The 20633-nt window shown below is 36.5% G+C and overlaps 1 protein-coding gene and 1 long non-coding RNA gene across 4 annotated transcripts in view; one reads left to right on the top strand and one right to left on the bottom strand.

Annotated features, from left to right (window-relative positions):
• LOC137186186 (caspase a-like) overlaps positions 1-13049 on the top strand; it is a 198079-nt gene extending 185030 nt beyond the window's left edge. Inside the window, exons 2-9 of one of the 3 annotated variants that reach the window (XM_067594897.1) lie at positions 2710-2778; positions 9652-9936; positions 10020-10108; positions 10389-10565; positions 10686-10920; positions 11105-11275; positions 11406-11515; positions 11697-13049. In XM_067594897.1, the coding sequence (XP_067450998.1) occupies positions 2772-2778; positions 9652-9936; positions 10020-10108; positions 10389-10565; positions 10686-10920; positions 11105-11275; positions 11406-11515; positions 11697-11804 (1182 nt within the window). In that variant the 5' untranslated portion in view covers positions 2710-2771 and the 3' untranslated portion in view covers positions 11805-13049. Of the gene's footprint in view, positions 1-2590; positions 2779-7012; positions 7889-9651; positions 9937-10019; positions 10109-10388; positions 10566-10685; positions 10921-11104; positions 11276-11405; positions 11516-11696 lie in introns of those variants that run through there. The other 2 variants (XM_067594896.1, XM_067594895.1) reach the window with 2 other exon arrangements.
• A 2781-nt stretch (positions 13050-15830) lies between these two features.
• LOC137186739 (uncharacterized) lies at positions 15831-18152 on the bottom strand. The gene is made up of 3 exons (XR_010929094.1): positions 17279-18152; positions 16360-16424; positions 15831-15919 (listed from the first exon to the last, which is right to left on the bottom strand). It is a non-coding gene; the product is annotated as an uncharacterized lncRNA (long non-coding RNA).
• Positions 18153-20633: the final 2481 nt, after the last annotated feature.

Genomic DNA, 20633 nt, shown 5'->3' with positions numbered 1-20633 from the left:
TCAGGGAGGCGTCTGATCTTTCCCAAATTTATTCTGCACCATGACAACAAACTCTAACATACAGCCAGAGTCATAAATAACTATCTTCAGCAACAAGAAGAACAAGGAGTCCTGCAACAGATGGTTTGGCTCCCACATAGACCCATGATCTCAACATCATGGAGTCAGTCTGGGAGTACATGCAGAGACAGAAGACACTGAAACAACCTAAATCCACAGAAGAACTGTGGCAACTTTTCCAAGATGCTTGGAACAACCGACCTGCCAAGAACCTTGAAAAACTGTTTGCAAGTGTACCGAGGAGAACTGCTGCTGTTTTAAAGGCAAAGCATGCTTGCACTAAATACTGATTTCATTTAGGCTTCCTCTTTTTACTGAACTTTGTATGAAGTTATTGATAAATTCCATTATTTTTGAAAGCATCCTCCCTTTACTTTTAGTGCCTAAAACTTTTGCCCAGTACTGTATGTCAAAAGGGTATATCATGTTGTGATGATTAGTGTTGCAAAAGAAATACGATGGGCAGAATTGCACTTGTTTTTAAATTTTATTTTTGTAAATATTTTTTTATGTGAGCAAACCAAACAAAAAGGCCAATATATTACCATGAGCCACTTATGAGATTTTATGATAGCATATGTGCTACTGAGTGAGAAAATGTGGGAAATCAGCTGGAGATATGTAAAATGTAAGATGCAAATTGAGTGTTTTTCTGAAAATATCAAGGCCATAAAAGTAAAAAATTGTGTATTTTAATGCGTAGTAGACAGTGTAAGAGGAACAGATCTTGTGCTGTGTTGTGTATGTTGTATTGTATGTATTTGTGTTGGACTACTGTCTGTAAAGCAAATTTCCCCTCTGGGACATTTTTTGAATCTTGAATCTTGAGCCATCATGCACAACATCAGGACCCTGAAACTGAAGCAGCTAAATGGAATTCAGCCATTTTCTTCTTCTACTGCGACATGTCACACTGTGTTCTGCTAAAAGGACCTTATCTAAATCCTAATATCTCCCTTTGTACAGATGTCGTCAGGTTGTGAAGTTTGTGGATGGTATTATGAGAAGCTCCTGGATGACCGTTGCCATAGATGCAATGAGTCATAGTGAACTGCCATTTTGGGATGGAGTCATATGGCAGCCACCTTACCTGGATCCATTTTAAAACTTGCTCTAATTGGAATCTATGATGAAAGAGGCTTATATTGTATTTTTAATCCTTGTATTTTTCTACCAATACTGGTTTTTATTTTAAGTAATGAGCATAGGACAACTGTGCTTGTCTCGAATGAACCAAAAAAACAAAGATTCTGGTAGAATTTTGATTATCATAGCTCCATGAGAACAAACCATGCTTTCAATCATGAAGATAATCTCATAATTGTGCATTTATATTGCAGACAATGATTTTATTTTTTCAATTTTGCCTGAACTTAATATGCAAGAACTGTCTTTGGTATTCTGAATGGCTACATTAAGCAATATCTTTTATGTAGCTATCCGAAATAGATTCAGTAAACACACCTACTGTAATATATTAATATATTTATTAATGTCATAAATTGTACACATATTACATTATGTATTTCTCTCTCTCTCTCAATCACTCACACATACATACACACACACACACACACACACACACACCTATCTATGGACCTTACAGTCTGGTTCTTGAGTAATGAGGAGAAAGACTCAGCAGTGGAAGAAGTACTCGGCACCTTTGCTTAAGTAAAAACCAAGTATTTTTAGATAAATGTGCTCAAAGTATCAAAAGTAACTAAGATTTGGAGAATGCCCCCTTTCATACTGTCATTTTACTATGGATATTACATTTTTGTTTTACTAGTCATTGCATTAATGTGTAATCATTATTTTTAATGTTGTGGCTGTAGCTATTTTAACTACTTTATATTCTAATTGCAACATTTAATCTGTAACAATGCATTTTTCACATCCAGAATGACACATATGGGTGAACATTTGATGTATTTGCCACCTTTTTTATGTGGTCTTTGATAATGCACATTGCACATGGATATTATATATGAGGAGTTTTGTATGTCACCCAAAATCTTAATCTGCAGAGCAGCTGTTAAAGAAATGCAGTGGCAGAAGAAGTATTTCAAGTGTTACAAGTCCTGCATTCAATATTTCTACTGAAGAAAAAAGACGTTCAGAGGCATCATGAGAAAAATGTACTTAATATATTAAATGTTATGCAGCAGAGTGACTCCTGGAGTTATCTTCTTTTTCCATATTACATTGTTGGATCCTTACTACTGATGCAGATAAACAGGGAGTAAAAAGTACAGCATTGCATTTGTTGTTGTGTTTTTCATGGTTTTGTGAAGCACATTGTATTACATCTTTCTGTATGAAATGTGCTGTATAAATGAAGTTTTACTCCACTACTTTTTGGAGGCAAATAATAATAAAAGCATAATGTAGCAGAGAATGGAAATGTATTTAAGTGAAGTAGCCTCAAAATTACACAAAAGCACAATGCTCGACCCTGCTTGACTCTTTACTACTGAGACTTCAAGAAAAAACAACACAGAGGTAAAGAGAGCCCTGTCTCATTGGCGTAGTGAAGAAGTAAAAGGATTCACGGAAAGCATGATGACTCCACCCCGAAACTAATAATCCATGACGCGACATCTCCAAAACTTTACGCATACGTCACTACAGTACAAGCGGGAAGGACAGTGTTACAGTAAAACTCGTTTGGCTTTAAGCGGCACGACTCTGTGATACGAGTTTCATGAGCAATGGCGGGTAAGATGATTTGTGGTATAAATGTATTTTTCATGCAATTGTGTATGTGCGTATAACTCAAGATAAAGTCGGCGGTAGTTTGATACAGACGGTCAGATCTACAAGTAGGGAGTCTGCAAAGGAGGCTAGATTTTTAGTATTTCCTTTGTGTGACGCTAATATGAGCTATATCGAGAGTTACAAGTAAAGTTTGCGCAAAGTTAAGTGCAGCTTTGAGCTGCTGCGTGGGCGTATCCAAATTACATTACGCACGACAGACGGTTGCATCCGCCTTATTTTAAACTAGCCGAGTGCTCTTTTTCTTTTAGAAAGAAAAAGTGACACTGAAAGCCCAGGGTATGCATTCCTCCATAAAGATGCATAAACAAGCTTTAGCCATAAGAATCCCACAACTTTGAAAGCCACTTGTGATGTTTTTAGGTCAAGAACTTTTAGGTCAAGAACTTCTTTAAGATTAGGTGGCAAAAACTATGACCATACATAAGAGATTAGATGAAATGAATGGTTTCACTGACTTATTTCCCCTGACTGAGAAACCCGTATATAAAAAAATATAAATTCATACTATTATAGACACATTAATTTTCGCCTCTAGGAAAACTACATGTCATATAGGTTTCATAACCACCATAGGAAGACACACAATGACCCAAAACACAGACACACTTTACCTTTACGGGTTACATTGATTGCAGTAGTGTAAAGTACTGTACATCCGATTTACGTGCAATTTGAGGTACTTTTAACTGAGTATTTCCCTGTTATGCAACATTATAGTTCTATTCCACCTACAATTCAGATGTAAATATTGTATCTTTTACTAAAATACATTTATTCCACAACTATTATTACTAGTTAATCTGCAGATTAGGATTTTAATACAAAACAATGATCCGTTTTTATTATAGTTTAAAAAACCCAATAGTACATAAAGTAACTTGACCCGTTATGATGTTAAAATGCTGCTTACATACTGATGCATCACTAATAGTAATCCAATAATATATCATAGGTTATGATATAGCTCTCTGAAACTTCTGAACTAAAATTGTGAATGCAATACTTTTTACTTGTAATGGAGTATTTTTTTATAAGAGGGTATTTGTAACTTAAGCACATTAGTTAAGGATTTGAGTACTTCTTCCACCGCTCACCCATTATCTACCATTACAGTTTAACTTAACCATGTGGAAAACATTTGAGAAATATGTTTATATTTTTCACATCATATATTCATTTCAAATCATATTTTGAGTTTCAAATGTAGATCTGCAGACACCTTTTGTAAATATTTTACTGTCATATTCATTTTTAGGATCTTATACCACCTTCAGAAACCAAATTTTGAGTTTTTTTTCTCCATCATTTTTTTTCTAGACCAGCTCGCCAGGGTACGGGTTAGATTTGTGGAGGGGGCGAACAAAGAACTTATTAAGCAGCTCCTGGATGACCTTTTAGAAGATGGTATCTTGAATGATGGGGAGAAAGACTCAATACTTGAGGAGAACTTGAGCAAGGCAGACAAGGCACGCTGTCTCATTGACACGGTGAAGAAGAAAGGAGATGAAGCCAGCTGGAAGTTGATTGTTCACCTTAAAGGCAGAGATCCTGCACTTCACAGAACCCTGGGCCTGCCCTGATCCACCTGTTTAACCAGGTGAGCTGACATATTTCACAGGAGTTGCTAAACATTAATGAGCTAGGGAGACCTTTGCCCCACTTTTATGCAAGTGTTGTCACAAATTAATATTGTACCTTGACACTGTTATGTTCAGAGCTATGTTACATACAGTACATAGAGAAGTATATTGTTTTGAACAGTAATCACAGTGACAATAACTGTATTGAATACATTTATCCTATTTTTGTTCAAATAATAAATTTGGCTTTATTTGATATTTCTCTTATTGTCAACAAATCCCATGAAAAGACCAAAACCAACAATGCTGTAGTCTGTCTCTTAATACATTCTGTTTCCTGACATGTACTAACTTGTTTGTAGCATTCAGCCCCAAGCAGATTAGTTCTTACTGAAGACCAAAACCTTAAAAAAAAGGGGTATCAAGCATATAGTTTCATTTCCCCAAAAGGCTCAGTAATTTCCTTTAACAGCTGGGCACTGTCATTTTTAGCAAACGTCACTCAAACAGGAGTAAATAGTGTATTTGTTGGGGGACTATTTTCAGCTGCGGATTACTACACATTTGGTGTGTTAGTGAGTATTTACAGCAGCAGGATGGTATAAACTATAGTGTCCATGTTAACTGTAATGAAAAAACATGTGAGCCAGTGCAGCAGCAGGGCTTACTCATGTGTTTTTTATTGTTTTTGTTCAACAATTGAGGTTCATTGTTGTTTTTCCATCTTTTCATGGGATTTTATTGAAAACAATAATAATACTGAATATCACCAGCCCTATCCTTTAAGTGTGACACCCTATATTGTACTGTAGCTTCGAGAACAGAGAGAAACAGAGAAATACATATCTTAAATACATACACAGTAATCTGTTGCAGTGACTTTGTGTTTTGCTGTTTCCATCCACAGTGTCTCAGGAGGAGCAGAACTTGCCATTCATCCTGCTGATGCGTTGTGGACAGGGAAAATGAAGATATAGGATATATGTTCATACTTGATGTCTTGGATACAAACTCTATGCATATATTACACTATACTAATGTTTTCAGCAAGTGTTGGATTGGTTTCAGAGATATATCATGATACTTTTCATCTTGTTTAGTTTTAGAGAGCAGAGAGTAACAAAGAAGTCTAGTAGATTCAGTTACACTGAGTACTGTACACTACTCATTTTTTAAAAACCATGACCTTTTCTTTGCAAAGAAAATAAAACCTTGTTGGCCGGCAGAAGTCTACATTTTGTTCTTCACCAGCAGCAGATCTTTTCACCTTGTATTTTCCAGGGAGAAGTCCAAGTTATGAAATATAAAAATGTTTTGTGGGTATGAAATTTCACAGTCGTGAAATGTTTCAAAAAGAAAAAATATTGATTTATTTTTGCTAGATGGAGAAATATCTATAAAGATTAAGTAAAGTGACTTAATTACAACCACTTGTAGGGAGTCCTTAATTATACTGAATGTAGTCCAAATGCATTTGTATTTATATTTGCATAATGGTCATATATGGATGATTCCTGTCATTTACTATACAGTCTGTTTGCAATAAGATCATCATCAATCAATCAATCAATTTTTATTTATATAGCGCCATATCACAACAGAAGTCATCTCAAGGCACTTTTCACATAGAGCAGGTCAAGACCGTACTCTTTAATTTACAGAGACCCAACAATTCCCCCATGAGCAAGCACTTGGCGACAGCGGTAAGGAAAAACTCCCCTTTAACGGGTAGAAACCTCAAGCAGACCCCGGCTCTTGGTGGGCGGCCATCTGCTTTGACCGGTTGGGTTGAGAGAGGGAAAGGGGGAGGGGGGACAGAAGAAAAACAATCACAACAACAACAATAAGCACAAGCAGCAATAGCCAGGGAAGGATGCCATCAGGACTGTGAAGGACCGCGAAGGTTCGGCCCGGGACTCAGCTTTTCCTGTGAGATGAGAAAGCACAAAAAACTCTGGGGAAGAAGCAAAGTTAGGGCCATGCATTGATGTTACATGAATGCATACAGATGGAGAGGAGGAGGAGAAGAGAGGAGCTCAGTGCATCATGGGAAGTCCCCCAGCAGTCTAGGCCTATAGCAGCATAACTAAGGGCTGATCCAAGGCGAGCCTGGTCGGCCCTAACTATAAGCTTTATCAAAAAGGAAAGTTTTAAGCCTACTCTTAAACATAGAGAGGGTGTCTGCACCCCGGACTGAATCCGGTAGATGGTTCCATAGAAGAGGAGCCTGATAGCTGAAGGCTCTGCCTCCCATTCTACTTTTAAAGACTGTAGGGACCACCAGTAAGCCTGCATACTGGGAGCGCAGTGTTCTAGTGGGATAATACGGTATTATGAGCTCTTCAAGAGATGATGGTGCCTGACCATTAAGGGCTTTGTAAGTTAGGAGAAGGATTTTAAATTCTATTCTAGATTTTACAGGAAGCCAATGTAGCGAAGCTAAAATGGGAGAAATGTGGTCTCTTTTTCTAGTTTTAGTCAATACACGTGCAGCTGCATTCTGGACCAGCTGGAGAGTCTTTAGAGACTTGTTAGGGCAGCCTGATAATAAGGAATTGCAATAATCCAGCCTAGAAGTAACAAATGCGTGAACTAGTTTTTCTGCATCTTTTAGGGACAGGATGTGCCTGATTTTTGTGATATTACGTAAGTGAAAAAAAGGCAGTCCTTGATCAAAGATAACTCCCAGATTCCTTACGGTGGTGCTGGAGGCCAGGGTAATGCCATCCAGAGTAGCTTTATCATTAGATAATGTGTTTCTAAGGTGTTTAGGGCCAAGCACAATAACTTCAGTTTTATCTGAATTTAGTAGTAGAAAATTGCAGGTCATCCAGGTCTTTATGTCGTTAAGGCATGTTTGGAGTTTGTTTAACTGATTGGGTTCATCAGGCTTCATTCATCTAGCTTCAATGGGAAAAAAACAAACGTGTGTACTTATTGGCAAATACAGTATTTTTCAGTTATTTCAGTTTCACTGTGAAACTCTAACATTCTTGTTGGGAGTGTCATGTTTTTTGCTGTGTAAAAGTTAGAGGAAGTAATTTTCCATTTCCAGGCAAAGGTTGCCTTTCACAACCTATGAGATTTTATCTAAAGCCTCTGGTTTAATGATTAATAATTATTAAGCATGGGATTTAGCCTATGTCAGGGTCTCAATATTTTAAAACGTGTTTAATATCAGCTAACACCAAAATGTCCAGTATACGCTTCATCATTTGGAAAAATTGTTCTCTTCTTTTCTTCAGCCACACATATGTCATTTTCATTAATAAAACCTTTAATAGTAGCCTGTTGTACTGATTACTTTAAGTAGGTCACGTTACTTGACGTAAAACAGGAAACACAGGCTACCATATACACCCAGTGCCTATCACACACCTATCAGTCTACAGGGAGCTGGAGAGTTTTCATGTGCACTTTGCAGACCTCAATTTAAATAATCCTGTGATCCAAGACTTGAGCCATGGCAGGTAAGAGTTCTCGGCATAAATGCACTTTGCAAGTAACATGACTTGAAAGTTGGCGGCAATGCGAAATCGATTAGACAAAAACCTGCATAAACTGTATTTATCGTGTGTTTACTGTGTGTTATGGAGGCGGTGAGGAGGATAGGGGTTGGAGATAATATTTCTTAAACTTTCTCAGTTTTACAACGAATGTCTGTCAAAGAAAAGTCTTGATGAGCCTGAATTTTGTTGTATGTGCCACCTAGACTATTAGTTTCACTTTGCTGATCGTTTATGCCCGCCCCGTTTTGTTTGGTTGCAAAAAGAAAAAAAAATAATATGATGCTACCTTTTTGTTTTTCGAAATTTCGATGAACAGCTCAGTGTATAAGAGAAAGATCTGTTGAAATGACAACTGTGATATGTTATCTGTTATATTCATATCCGCCTCACGGTTGTCATTTCAAGTGTTTGTTCAGAGAAAGGTGGCAAACATTAAACACGAGTTTATGGAGCTGAAATGTCCAAAGAGCGTAGGTCAGCCTGTAAAGTTTTTATTAAAGAATTTCTTATGAAAGAAGGGCGGACATGAATAGATATCACTTATAGTCTAATGATTTATGATGTGAAATTCTTTGGACGCTTCTTTTCCACACTGTGTGAGGAGGAAGGGCACAAACCACCGTCAAACCCCCTCTCGCAATACGAAAAGGAAGTACTCATAGTTTATTACAGTGTGTTTGAAAACACATATATACATAAAGTATATAGGGGCTCAGTAATGCAGCACTCATATATCCACATATATTCACATACCACTTATGTGCAATACACTAATTCACCGATTTATCACTTATGTGCAATATAGGTCTAATGCATATTTGTGTATACAGTATGTACACAGTTGTGGTAATAGGTTTACATACCCTGGCAGACTTTGTAAGATGTGTACCATTCATAGTGTTTATGGTTGTGACCATAAAGTTAAATTTTGGACTCATCACTCTAAATTGAGGCTTGTCTTGGCGCTTTTTGGTATATTGCAAGCAGGCCGTTTTGTTTTCGTTGGCGCAGGAACGTCTTTTTTTCTGGCAACTCGTGCAACCCATTTTTGTTCAAATACGTCCTTATTGTGCATCTCGAAACAGCCTCACCACGTTTTTTACAGAAGTCTTTATTTCAGCTGAAGTTACATGTGGGTTTTTCTTTGCAACTCGAACAATTTTCCTGCCATTTGTGGCTTAAATCTTTGGTGGTCTAACTGACCGTGGCTTGGTATCAGCAGAACACCTAATTTTTCACTTCTTTATCAGAGCTTGAACACTACTGATTGGCATTTTCATATCTTTGGATATCTTTTTATATCCTCTTCCTAATTTATAAAGTTCAACTCTCAAGAAAACTCATTGACTATTTATACAAGGACACTAATTACAATCAAACAAGTCACACATGTGGAAGCTTACCCTTCATAGCTATTTAAACCTGTGTGTGTCAGTTTGTGTGTGTATTATCAGGTCAAACATTCAAGGGTATGTAAACTTTTGATCAGAGCCATTTGGGTGATTTCAGTTATCATTGTGATTTAAAAAGGGCACACAGAATTATGTAAAAATAAATGGCTTCACCTGACCACAATCCCTAAATAAAAGAAAAAAAATCAGCATGATATTATATTTCTAATGTTATATCTGATTCAGTATTAGCACCTTCTTTGAAACCACCTCAGACAAAATTTTGAAATGTGTAATTTTTTTTTTTTTTTTGCTTTATATTCCTTCTCCTAGACGAGGAGCTTCGCAAGGTGAGGACTAAGTTTGTGGAGAAGGTGAGCAAAGAAGTTATTAAGCAGCTCCTGGATGACCTTTTAGAGGATAGTTTCATGAATGACGGGGAGAAAGACTCAGTACTTGAGGAGAACTCATCCAGAGCAGACCAGGCACGCTGCCTCATTGACTTAGTGAGGAAGAAAGGAGATGAAGCCAGCAGGAAGATGATTGCTCAGCTTCAACACAGAGATCGTGCACTTCACAAAACACTGGGTCTGTCTTCTGGTCAACCTGCTCAACTAGGTGAGCTGACATATTTCATAGGTGTAGTACACAAGTAGAAGAACTTCATTTTGAACAGTGATGTTGTGTTTTGCCCTTCACAGCTGCAGAGCCCCAGACGGTGCAGGACTGGTCACCGACACTCATCCCAACAACCGAAGCATTCTGGAGGGAAAAACAGAATGATAAAAGTGTTAGTCATTCATTAAAGCATTATCAAATATGTCACATGGTCTTAACTGACAGATTTACCTTCAGTGATTTGCCAGTAGTGGAAACATTATGGAAAAATGCAGTTCTGATGCAAAATTAACCAAGTCGGTTTCTTGTGCATCATTTATCAAGAAATAAAATGGTTTTCTTTGAACTTAATTTTCAAAATTAAAGTCTACTATGTACATGACATTTTTCCTGTAAATTATCATAATACATTTTTGTGTCACTTTGTGTGACTTTAAATTTCCATTTTTCAGATTTACCCTGTGACCAAAAATTCCATTATGAGTCGCGTCGCCCTGCTAATCACTAACATAAAGTTTACTGATGAGAAGTTAAATAGAAATGGAGCAGAGAAAGACGAGCAGAACATGGAGAAACAACTTAAAGCGCTGAGATACGAGGTGGTGAAACACACAAACCTCACTGGAAAGGTACTTTTGATTAAAAAAAAAACACACATTTTCTCATGTTAGTGTAAATTAAAAGTATTATTTTGTCTGGTTGATTGAGCGATACAGTAACTGGTATCTGATTTTTATGTGTTCTCGCAGGAGATTGATGATGCTGTAATTAAGTTCTCCAAACATCCAAAACTCAAAGAGACAGACAGCGTGTTTGTGATTATCATGTCTCACGGGAAACTGGGAGCTGTCCTCGGTGTCAACCATAAAGACGAGGAACCAGACGAATTCCCCATTGATAACATTTGCAAATACTTGGACACACAGAAATGTCCAGCACTGCTGAACAAACCCAAGATCATCATCATCCAGGCCTGCAGAGGAGGTGATTTTCATCTGTTCTCACAGATACACCAAACATCAACATGTTTTTTTTTAGGACCTACATTTAATAGCTTTATTTTTTGTATAATAATATAGCTTTGTATAAGTCTGCTAATGTCTTGGTTGTTGCTTTAAGTGACAAGGCCCTTGTGATCTGTATTTAAAGTATGTCACATGTATTGCAGGAAAAGATGGAGCTGTGCTTGTAAGTGATAGTGCAGAAGCAGCTGTGGTTTGTGATGATGTGCAACAGCCAGATCTATCCCTGTCTGCTGGTGTAGAAGACATCGAGGAGGATGCTTTGCACCATGCACACAAAGAAAAAGACTTCATACGTTTTCTTTCTTGCACCCCTGGTGAGTCTGTCTGAAATGTTATCAGATCTTATTTTAAAGCTCAGGAACATAAACATCAATAATCAGCATTGATAACAGCTAAGAGTAGTTACCTTATGTAATAAAAACTGTCTGTATGTTTTTCCTGCAGATACTGTCTCATATAGAAATAGAGACCATGGATCTTTTCTCATCAAGTTTATTTTTGAGGTACTGAACACCTTTGCGCATAAGGAGGACATTGAGGAACTTTTCAGAAAAGTAAGTTTTGCAAGTGTAAACTCTCTTCTGGGTGTAAAATTTTCGTATATAATAGGATACGATCTATCTAGCGGAAAGTAATATCAGCTGTGAGGCAACAAGACCAAAGAGCAAGCAGTAATGATGTTCTTGTTTTATTTGCCTTGTTTAATGTCATACACTGTTTGTTTCAACCTCACAGGTCATGCAACGCTTTGAAGAGGACTTCCCTTCTGCGACCAAAAAGCAGATGCCTACTAAAGACAGATGCACTCTCCCAAAGCGCTTCTACCTCTTTCCAGGCCTCTGAGACAGGATCCAACACAGACTTTGTAGCCATGTTTCATTCATTCAAATTCATTTATTCATTCAATTATTCTTGCAATGCTTTCTGAATTGAAGAGTTTTATCAGTTTGTATTCCTTGATTCAACAGGTTGTTTATTCAAGTTGACTTTCTTTTGAAGAATTGATCATTGGCACTTTCATTTAATATTGGACAAGCTGTGGTTAAAAAGTATATTTTCAAATTTGATTGTGTCAGTGTTCAATTTGTCAGTGGGAATATTCTTTTTAATAGTATGCCATAGAGTGATGTGATTTAAGTATTCAGTTTTTGGGATACTAGGTTCCTTGAATAATTCATTAAAAGTTTTAAAACAGTTGTTAGAAAATATGTGATAAAGTTTAGTTATTCCAATATCTTTCCATTTATTCCATCTTATAACCTTTTTGTTTACTGTTATATTTCATCTTGCCACGGTTGAGTTATTGAAGTATCTGTGTTTTATTCAATGATCTTTGTATGTGATTTCAGGATGTTAAATGGCGCTTTGATTGGGCTTTGCATTACTTCCTTTGGAAATATTTTCATAAATTATGCACATTTTGTGTCAATGTTTAAGCTTCGAAACATATTTTCTTCTATGTATTTCCAATCTTTGCTTACAGAAGGATCAAAGTCACTGACTTACTGACAATCAAAGGATATGTAAAAGTGAAAGAAGTTGGGTTGCTGTATTCCACCTTTTTTGTATGATCTATAGATATCCTTAAGTATGAACATCTTGCCAAATAAAGGTTGAGATTGTTTTATGCAAATGTTCACACCAGGTTTTTTGTATTGTGACAGCTAACATCCTCAGAGTGTAATTGACATTAGGAAGAATGTTCACCTTTATTATGTTCACTCAACCCCACAGAGATATGGGAAGATTTGACCATCGATCTATATTTGATTTTGTTTTATTAAATGTTTGTGTGAGATTTATATCTTGTGTTTGATAGCTATTTGTTGTAATTCTTAATCCTAAATATGTTATTTCTGTATTAATATACAGTTTACTTTGTATCCTGGGAGTGAGCCATATTCAATTAATCTGATTGATATACAAAGTTAGGAGTCCACATCTGTTAGGTAGAGGATGAGGTCATCACAATACAGTGATGTTTGATATATTTGACTTTCAATTTTTATGCCTTTAATATTCTTTTCAGATCTTATTTTCTCAGCTAACGGTTCAATGATTAGATTAAATAAAAGTCCTGAAGCTGGACATCCTTGTTTTGTTCCTTGATGTAAAATGAAATGTTCTGAAATTACATTGTTAGTTCCTATTGAAGCCGTGGGCTTTGAGTAGATCATCCTAATCCACTGCATAAAATTGTTACCAAACCCATATTTCTGCAGGGTACTAAACATAAAGGACCATTCAATTCAATCAAAGGCCTTTTCAGCATCTAAAGTACACAGTGCTACTGGATGAGGGAGCCTTTTTTGCGCATTAAATGACTGAATAGTTTCCTTAAATTATCAGATGAATGTTAATTTTTCATGAAGCCAGTTTGGTCAGTATGTATCATCATTCTGATTACATGAACTAATCTTGCTCCAAGAATTTTTGCCAGGATTTTATCCAAATTTGCTAATGATACTGGATTACAGTTGTTACAGATTAAAGGGTCTTTATCTTTTTTATGACTTAAAGTTATGTGGGAATAATTAAGCATGGGTGGAAAACTTCCATTCACAAATGATGCTTGATAAGCCTGCAAAAATAGAGGGGATAGATCCTCAATAAAGTGTTGGAAGAACTCTGGATTATAACCATCAGGCCCTGGAGATTTATTTTCAGAAAATGAGTGAGTTAATGGCTTTATTTATTTCAAATATGGTTATTGGCTGTTCCAATGCATTTTTTCTTCCTCTAATAATCAGGGAAGATTAATATTATTTAAGAATTACTGCGTTGAATCGGGTTCATCATCACTGTCAGACTTGTAGAGATTTTCATAAACGTTAGTAAAGGTTTTATTTATTTGATCTGGATCAGTGGTAGTTGAGTTATTTGGTAATCTAATACAAGATATGGTATTTTTAGTCATCTGCTTTTTAAGTCTTGAAGCTAGCACCTTTCCTGCCTTCTCCCCGCATTTGCAATAATTTAACTATGCTCTCTTTAATTCATATTCAATTTTGTTCCTTATAATGTTATCATATTTCATTTTTAGCGTACATTCATTTGAAAATGAACTTTGTAACAGCTTTATTTCTGTTAACAATCTGTTTTCTTCTTAGCGCTGCTTTTTATTCTTTCATCATCAGTTATCACCACCACTTATCTGCAGCTTTGTGTTCTTAGAAAAACATGCAAAGCTCTACAACAGATCACAAAGCATGCACGTGACAAGAGGGTATGTAAATTATGACACACACAAAACGCACATAGCAGAGAAGCTCCTTTAAGGTGCATTACTATTAGAGTAGTAGAGAAAAGCATGTTTTAAAAGTGAAACAATTACACGCTGATGAACAAACCCAAGATCATCATCATCCAGGCCTGCAGAGGAGGTGATTCCCATTTATTCTCACAAATACACCTAACATCAACATAATTTCTAGCTTTATTTTCTGTATAATAATACAGCCTTGTATAAGTCTGCTAATGTCTTGGTGACGAGGCCCTTGTGATCCTAAAGCTCAGGAAGATAAACATTAATTATCTGCACTGATACCAGACAAGAATAGTAACAAAAACTAAATGTATTTTCTGTTTATGTACTCCTGCAGATACTGTCTCATCATTTTGATGTGCAGAGATGTGTTAGGATGATCATTACTTTTCTCCTTTTCTAATGTGTGCATGTTCCTGAGAGAGGGAATGTGCCTTAGGAGGCCCACACCCCTCTCTTCCTATCCTGGCTTAGGCCCAAATAAGGTACTATTCTGTGTCTTAGAGTAAACAAGCAATGTTGAGGGGTTAAAGGCCATACATGGATTGAGGCTCTTCCTTGATTTGTGTCTATAGGTGATGTGGCTCCTAGTTAACATACATATGAATGTAAATGTATCTTGTGGCTGTTTGCCATTGGCTGTAATCCATAAGTTTGTATGATTTGACTAATCACAGATAATTTCTTTGTTCCTTCTTCAACTATAAAAGATTAGGTTTACTTGTTGTTCGCTGAGATGAACTGATGCAAATCTTTGTGTGTTCTGTCTCCTCTCAGCTGGCACAGGACATCAATTAAACGTCACAGAGACGTTGGACAGATGTTGAATTTTAGATAAAAATGAAAATCAGGTTGATGTCAAAACCCAACCTTGGTTTGACATCAACCTCTACTGTTGGACAGACATTGAATTTTGGTTGAATATCTATAAAAACTCAACATTACCCGTTAAAAGAAAGATGTTTAAATTTGGTTAGTATGGATGTTGTTGGTGGCATGACATCAAACTTTTAACAGAGCCACATTTTTGTTGTAAATGAAAAATCAACATACTGAGAAACATGGATGACATATCAGGGTTGGACAGATATCAAGATCCAATGTCAGACAGACCCAAAAGTATTAATTTTAAGACATGAACATAGAAAAATTAAACTTTAAAATCTCAATGAAAGTGAAATTTTTGGTGGCTTTATTTTTATCAAAATAACCTTTTATTGGAGCATTTTTGAAGACCCTGCTGTACCAGATTTAGCTTCAAGCCAATTTTCATCTGCAGTCCCTTATAATTAAAAACACAGAACACATTATACAAAATACAAAGCTACACACAATAGCACATCACTTACACCCACAATATCAACTAGAAATTAATAATGTAAACTTGTCAAAATGTGAATGCCAGCAGCTCTCTGTTTTAAAGACATAAAAGAATGTAAAAGACATCCATCCAGCATTTTTACACTACAAAACAATGAAAAACAGTGCACTGAAAATCTGACATTTCTTGCAGGTAGCGGCCAGGTTGCTCACAGGTTGTTCACTGTGCTACGTGGTTACTGGTGACACTATCAACACTGAGGATATATGCTTTTTACCTGTGACAACAGTGAAGAGACAGAGCTTTGGGAAGGCAAGCTTGCCCCCTCCACCCTTCATGTTGAAATTCGCCATGACCCAATTTGTATTCAACCTGTGGATACGAAAGGGAAAGGATTTATATGTCACAATCATTTACTTGTATTATGAACAGCGTGTCGCTTGTGCTGCTGCTTGGCTCCACTGCCAGGGACTGCTGCTCTCTAAACAGAGCGCTCGCTGTCTGTGATCTACACCAGATAACATCTATCCAGAAGTTACTCATACAACCCCATGTCTAAAAAACCCAAACTATCCTTTAAAGTCTAATTAATAAAAAAAAGGCAATAATAGTTTTATGACATAAGCTGATGAAGATCCCAAGCAAGATGCCTGTTTTGTCACAGTGGAAATGTCAATGAAGGTACTCCATCAGTTCCCAGAAGAAGGCTGCCAGTGGGCCCAGTGGCAACCACTGAGTCCGCTATACAATGTCAATTCTACTCAATTCCCATTCTATTGATTGACACTGAGATAAAAAAACAAAAAACTTACTTTTTGATCATTCTCTTCACGTTGTCCTTCAAGTGGACTCCTCCCACCTTGGACAAGCCATTAATCTGAAATTAGACGAACAATATTTCTGTTTAACCAAAAAAAAAAAAAAAAAGTGTTCAGTATATACCCATGACTGTTGCAAGTCACACTGGAATTGAAATACTGCACATTAGAGAAAAATTGCATTATGTTGCTATGACTACAGGTTAGGGATGGAGAGATTCACATCGGTGCATAAGTGTTCACAATGCAAGTGCCCCAATTAAAAAAGGTGTGTTCTGGATACAATTTTGGATGACTTGCGATGAATCCTTTCTAACATCTGCATCGGTAAAATCAGATTTATTTAGATATAATTATTAGTAGGGACCCTATGCTTTTATTATTTAGACATTTGATATTAACATTGATTTCTCAAGTGCGCTAGCATGCTACAGCTAAGTAGTGTGATGCCAAAACGTTCTGGGTGAGACTCATGCTCTATTGGTTCACGCAGCATATGCATGTAAACTGAAGACAGAAAACAATACACTACAAAGGACTTGTAAAAGAAACAGCATAAATATGCTTACTGAGTTGCACTACTAGAGAAACAAATAGGTAAAGTAAAACTGGAAATTTTTAGTTGATTTATAATTTTCCGTATGCTTATGAAATAAAATCAAACTGTACCATATTGAATTGCATAGCATCATTCTATTGCATTGAATCGAATCATATCACGTTGAATCACATTGTGTTGAATCAAATCGTGTCAAATTGCACTGCATCACAATAGGGGTGAATCATATCGTATCACATTGGTAGTTGCTTCATATGTATCTTTAATGTATGAATTGTTGGCAATGCATTAAGATGCGTATCGCATCGGCCCCAGTGATGGAGATTCACATTCCTACTACAGGTATGATCTCACCAGTTTCTGCTTTTCATCCAGGGAGTCAAGGGATTTGTCAAGGAGGTTTAGTGCCTCAACTGTTGAACCCTGTGCAGGAATCTTTGAGTCTTCGCATCTTTCAGCATTCCCAGGATGTTTCTTCATGGCGCTGACATCCTCACAGATTTTCACGAGTATTTCCATGACTTTTCTCTGAAATTCTAATGCACTGAAACAAATGATTATCATAATTTGAAATATTATCAAGGCATATCTTACCACTAACATAACAAGCCCCAAGCCCTAACCCTAACCCTTTGGCCCAACCTACAGGCAACTAAAAATCATGTACTATAATATAGATGTTATTGTTCTTTAATCCATATCAGAGGGTTTAGTCTCAGACTATTGGACTTAACTTGCACAAAGCTCATAAAAATGCAAATCCCTTTAGCTTAACTCAATTCTTGGATACCTATGGGATCATGTAGCTGCTAACATAAATGTGGCCGAATAAAAAGCACTTATTAATTTGTATGATCCTGGGACAGATATTTAGTTTTATCCCACAGAGCTGTCATTTTTGGATAACAAAAAAAAAAAAAAAATCAATTTGTATCAAAGGGTATTCAATATAATATTAACAAAGTCATTCTCTTTGTCTGCTCCTGATTTAATTGGCAATAATCATTTGTTTCAAATCAAACAATCACAGCTAGAGGGTGTCCTTACATTAGTGTCAAGCACATCCTGTGCACACTGGTGAACACTAAAGGAGGTTGGCGTCTGCTGCATTGTCTTAAAAGCCTCTGCAAGCAGCTCAATGATATGACAGGACTATTCATAACACCTTGGTAATGGCAGAGGTGCAGTCAAGTTGGTATACTAACAGCTGAAGACCAGGTCCAAAGGATAAACCTTTGCTAGCTGAAATATTTGTCTGTCACAGAAATTGGTGAGAAAAGGAGCAACTGTGTGAACGTGGGATTGGCACGTGAATTGGAATGTACAAAAATTGGAGAAAGGATTGAAATCTCGTATTTATATCCATGCAAACACTACCGAAAAATGATTATACAAAAAGTAGTTTAGTAATATCACACCTCTTCACTTGTCATCCTAATTTGTGGACCAGTGTTTGCCCTAGCGGTAACTTTATTAACTTTCATCTCACCACTGCACGCTGGCCTCCCAAAAAAATTGCTCATCTTAGCCCAGAAATGAAACTGCTCATGTTTGTTCTTCATAATGGATGACCAGTGTTGGATAAGTTACTCCAAAAAAGTTATGAAGTAAAGTTACTAATTACTTTCTATTAATTGCAATCACATTACTTTACTAATTAGTTGCTATAAAAAGGAATCGGATTACAATTTACTTTACTTTTTAGTTACTTTCTAAAAACCCAGATCAGCCTTTGCCATCAATCACAAGTGGGTGCTCCTCAATCATTGTTGGCATTCCTATTTTACTATATTCTCTATACACATACACTATAGAGCTCAAACTCTCAGCAGCCATGACAGCAACAGTGGATTAACTGGCAACGACACCTCTGTCCAGAAGTAGCAGCCTGCCACTGTGTACTAGCTGGTATAAACTGAGCATGCATTTGATCAGTGAGCTGTCCTTGATTTAATTTTTTAGGTGTTAAATTTGTCATAACTCTAACTAAGTTAAAGTCATATACTTAAGTAACACAAATAAAGAGAAAAAATCTCAGAGGAGCAACTGTAATGTGATTACTGAAAATAAAAATGGAATCCCTTACATTGAAACTGTGGATGACGTGCCCATATGTGGATCTAAATTATGTAACACTAACCCTTCTAATATTACATAAAACCATCAGTTTGACCTTTTTTACACATCGATAAGCAATTCCTTATATATATATATATACAGCACTGTGCAAAAGTTTTAGGCACCCTAGATGTTTAGATTCTTATCCATTATGCAATACCATCAGGAAGGTGTCTGATCGGTCCCAAATTTATTCATGACATGACAATGACCCCAAGCATACAGCTAGAGTCATAAAGAACTATTTTCAGCGACAAGAAGAATGATGAGTTTGGCTCGAGGAAAGTTTTACGAACATAAAACCTCCATCGATCAAAAGTTCATAATAGAAAGAGTCATAATTGATGTTGTTTGCAGTTCTAGGCTAACTGTTATTAAGTTAACAAAACTGACTGACTGGTGAGTAAAAAGAGGAATGTATTAGGATTCCTTGTTGTGGGAGCAGTGTTTTAGATTCACATTAGTATTTTAATTACAAGCTGTAATGGACTATAACATGGGCTCTCTGACATCAACAGGGTTTATTTCATGGGAAGCATAACTTCACTCTGCAAACTGCATGGCAATCCAATGACCAGAGTTTATAAGTTTAATACTACAGGAGTGTGTATGCTTATAAAATTTGATGGCAATAATTATTAATTATTGTGGCCTTGTTGTCATGGTGACACCAAAATTGACATAGTTTGCTTTTGGTAGCATAGTGCACTCATAAGAATTCATGAAAGTATGCTAAATGGATTTTAAGATGTGTTGCTTTTAAGTGAAGTGTTGCACTGTCAACAGGGCAAAAAGGGAGTTCATGAAATTCCATTAACAGTACTGTTCCATTGCAAGATAGGCATGAATAACTACTTTTGGAAGAGATAAGAACTGGTTAGATAATAAATAAATGCAGGAGTATAACTCAGTGAATGATTAACAACTGCAAAGTAAACAGAATACCTGCCAAACATTCTTCAGATGTCTTAGTTTTTCTTCTTCTTTTTACTTCCAGTGCACCTTCTTCAGCTTCTGTACTACTCGTGAAGTTAAAGTTATCACATTCTTTGAAGTCATCGATAAATCATAAATAACATCAAACAGTGGCAAAGCAAAAAGATTGTCAGTGCACGTGGGTGCTGGTGAAAAAAAATGTTTTGAGTCAAATTGCACCATTTTTAAAATGCATAAACGTTACAAAAGTATCAATAAAAGAATTTCTTTTTTTGCATTAGAAATAAACAATTTTTAAACAATTAACAATAAACAGACTATGATGGAACAAAAAGTTCAGTTTTGATGGAAATCCGTCTGCAGATGGAGCTCTTGCACCCATGAATGCATAACATTGATATGGCAGGTTAATGATCTAAAATCTACAAAATAAATGTATCATGCAACTGTACCTACCGGATCTCATCTTCACTTTCAGAAGAGGAAACTCTCTCCAACCATCAGATGGTTTGCGGCATTCATTCAAATGTCTTGTTGCATTTACACATTTGGCCAGAATAACGGCATGTTTTCTGTGTCTACCCAGCTGGCTGGCACCGTCCCTTCTTCTTGCCTTTTATTCTCTTGCCACATTGCCCTAATCCAAGCCATCCTC

The sequence above is a fragment of the Thunnus thynnus genome, chromosome 7 (assembly GCF_963924715.1).
Source record: "Thunnus thynnus chromosome 7, fThuThy2.1, whole genome shotgun sequence".
NCBI classification, from domain to species: domain Eukaryota; kingdom Metazoa; phylum Chordata; class Actinopteri; order Scombriformes; family Scombridae; genus Thunnus; species Thunnus thynnus.
The sequence above is the reverse complement of the archived record's forward strand: the minus strand, read 5'-3'. Positions and strand labels throughout refer to the sequence as shown.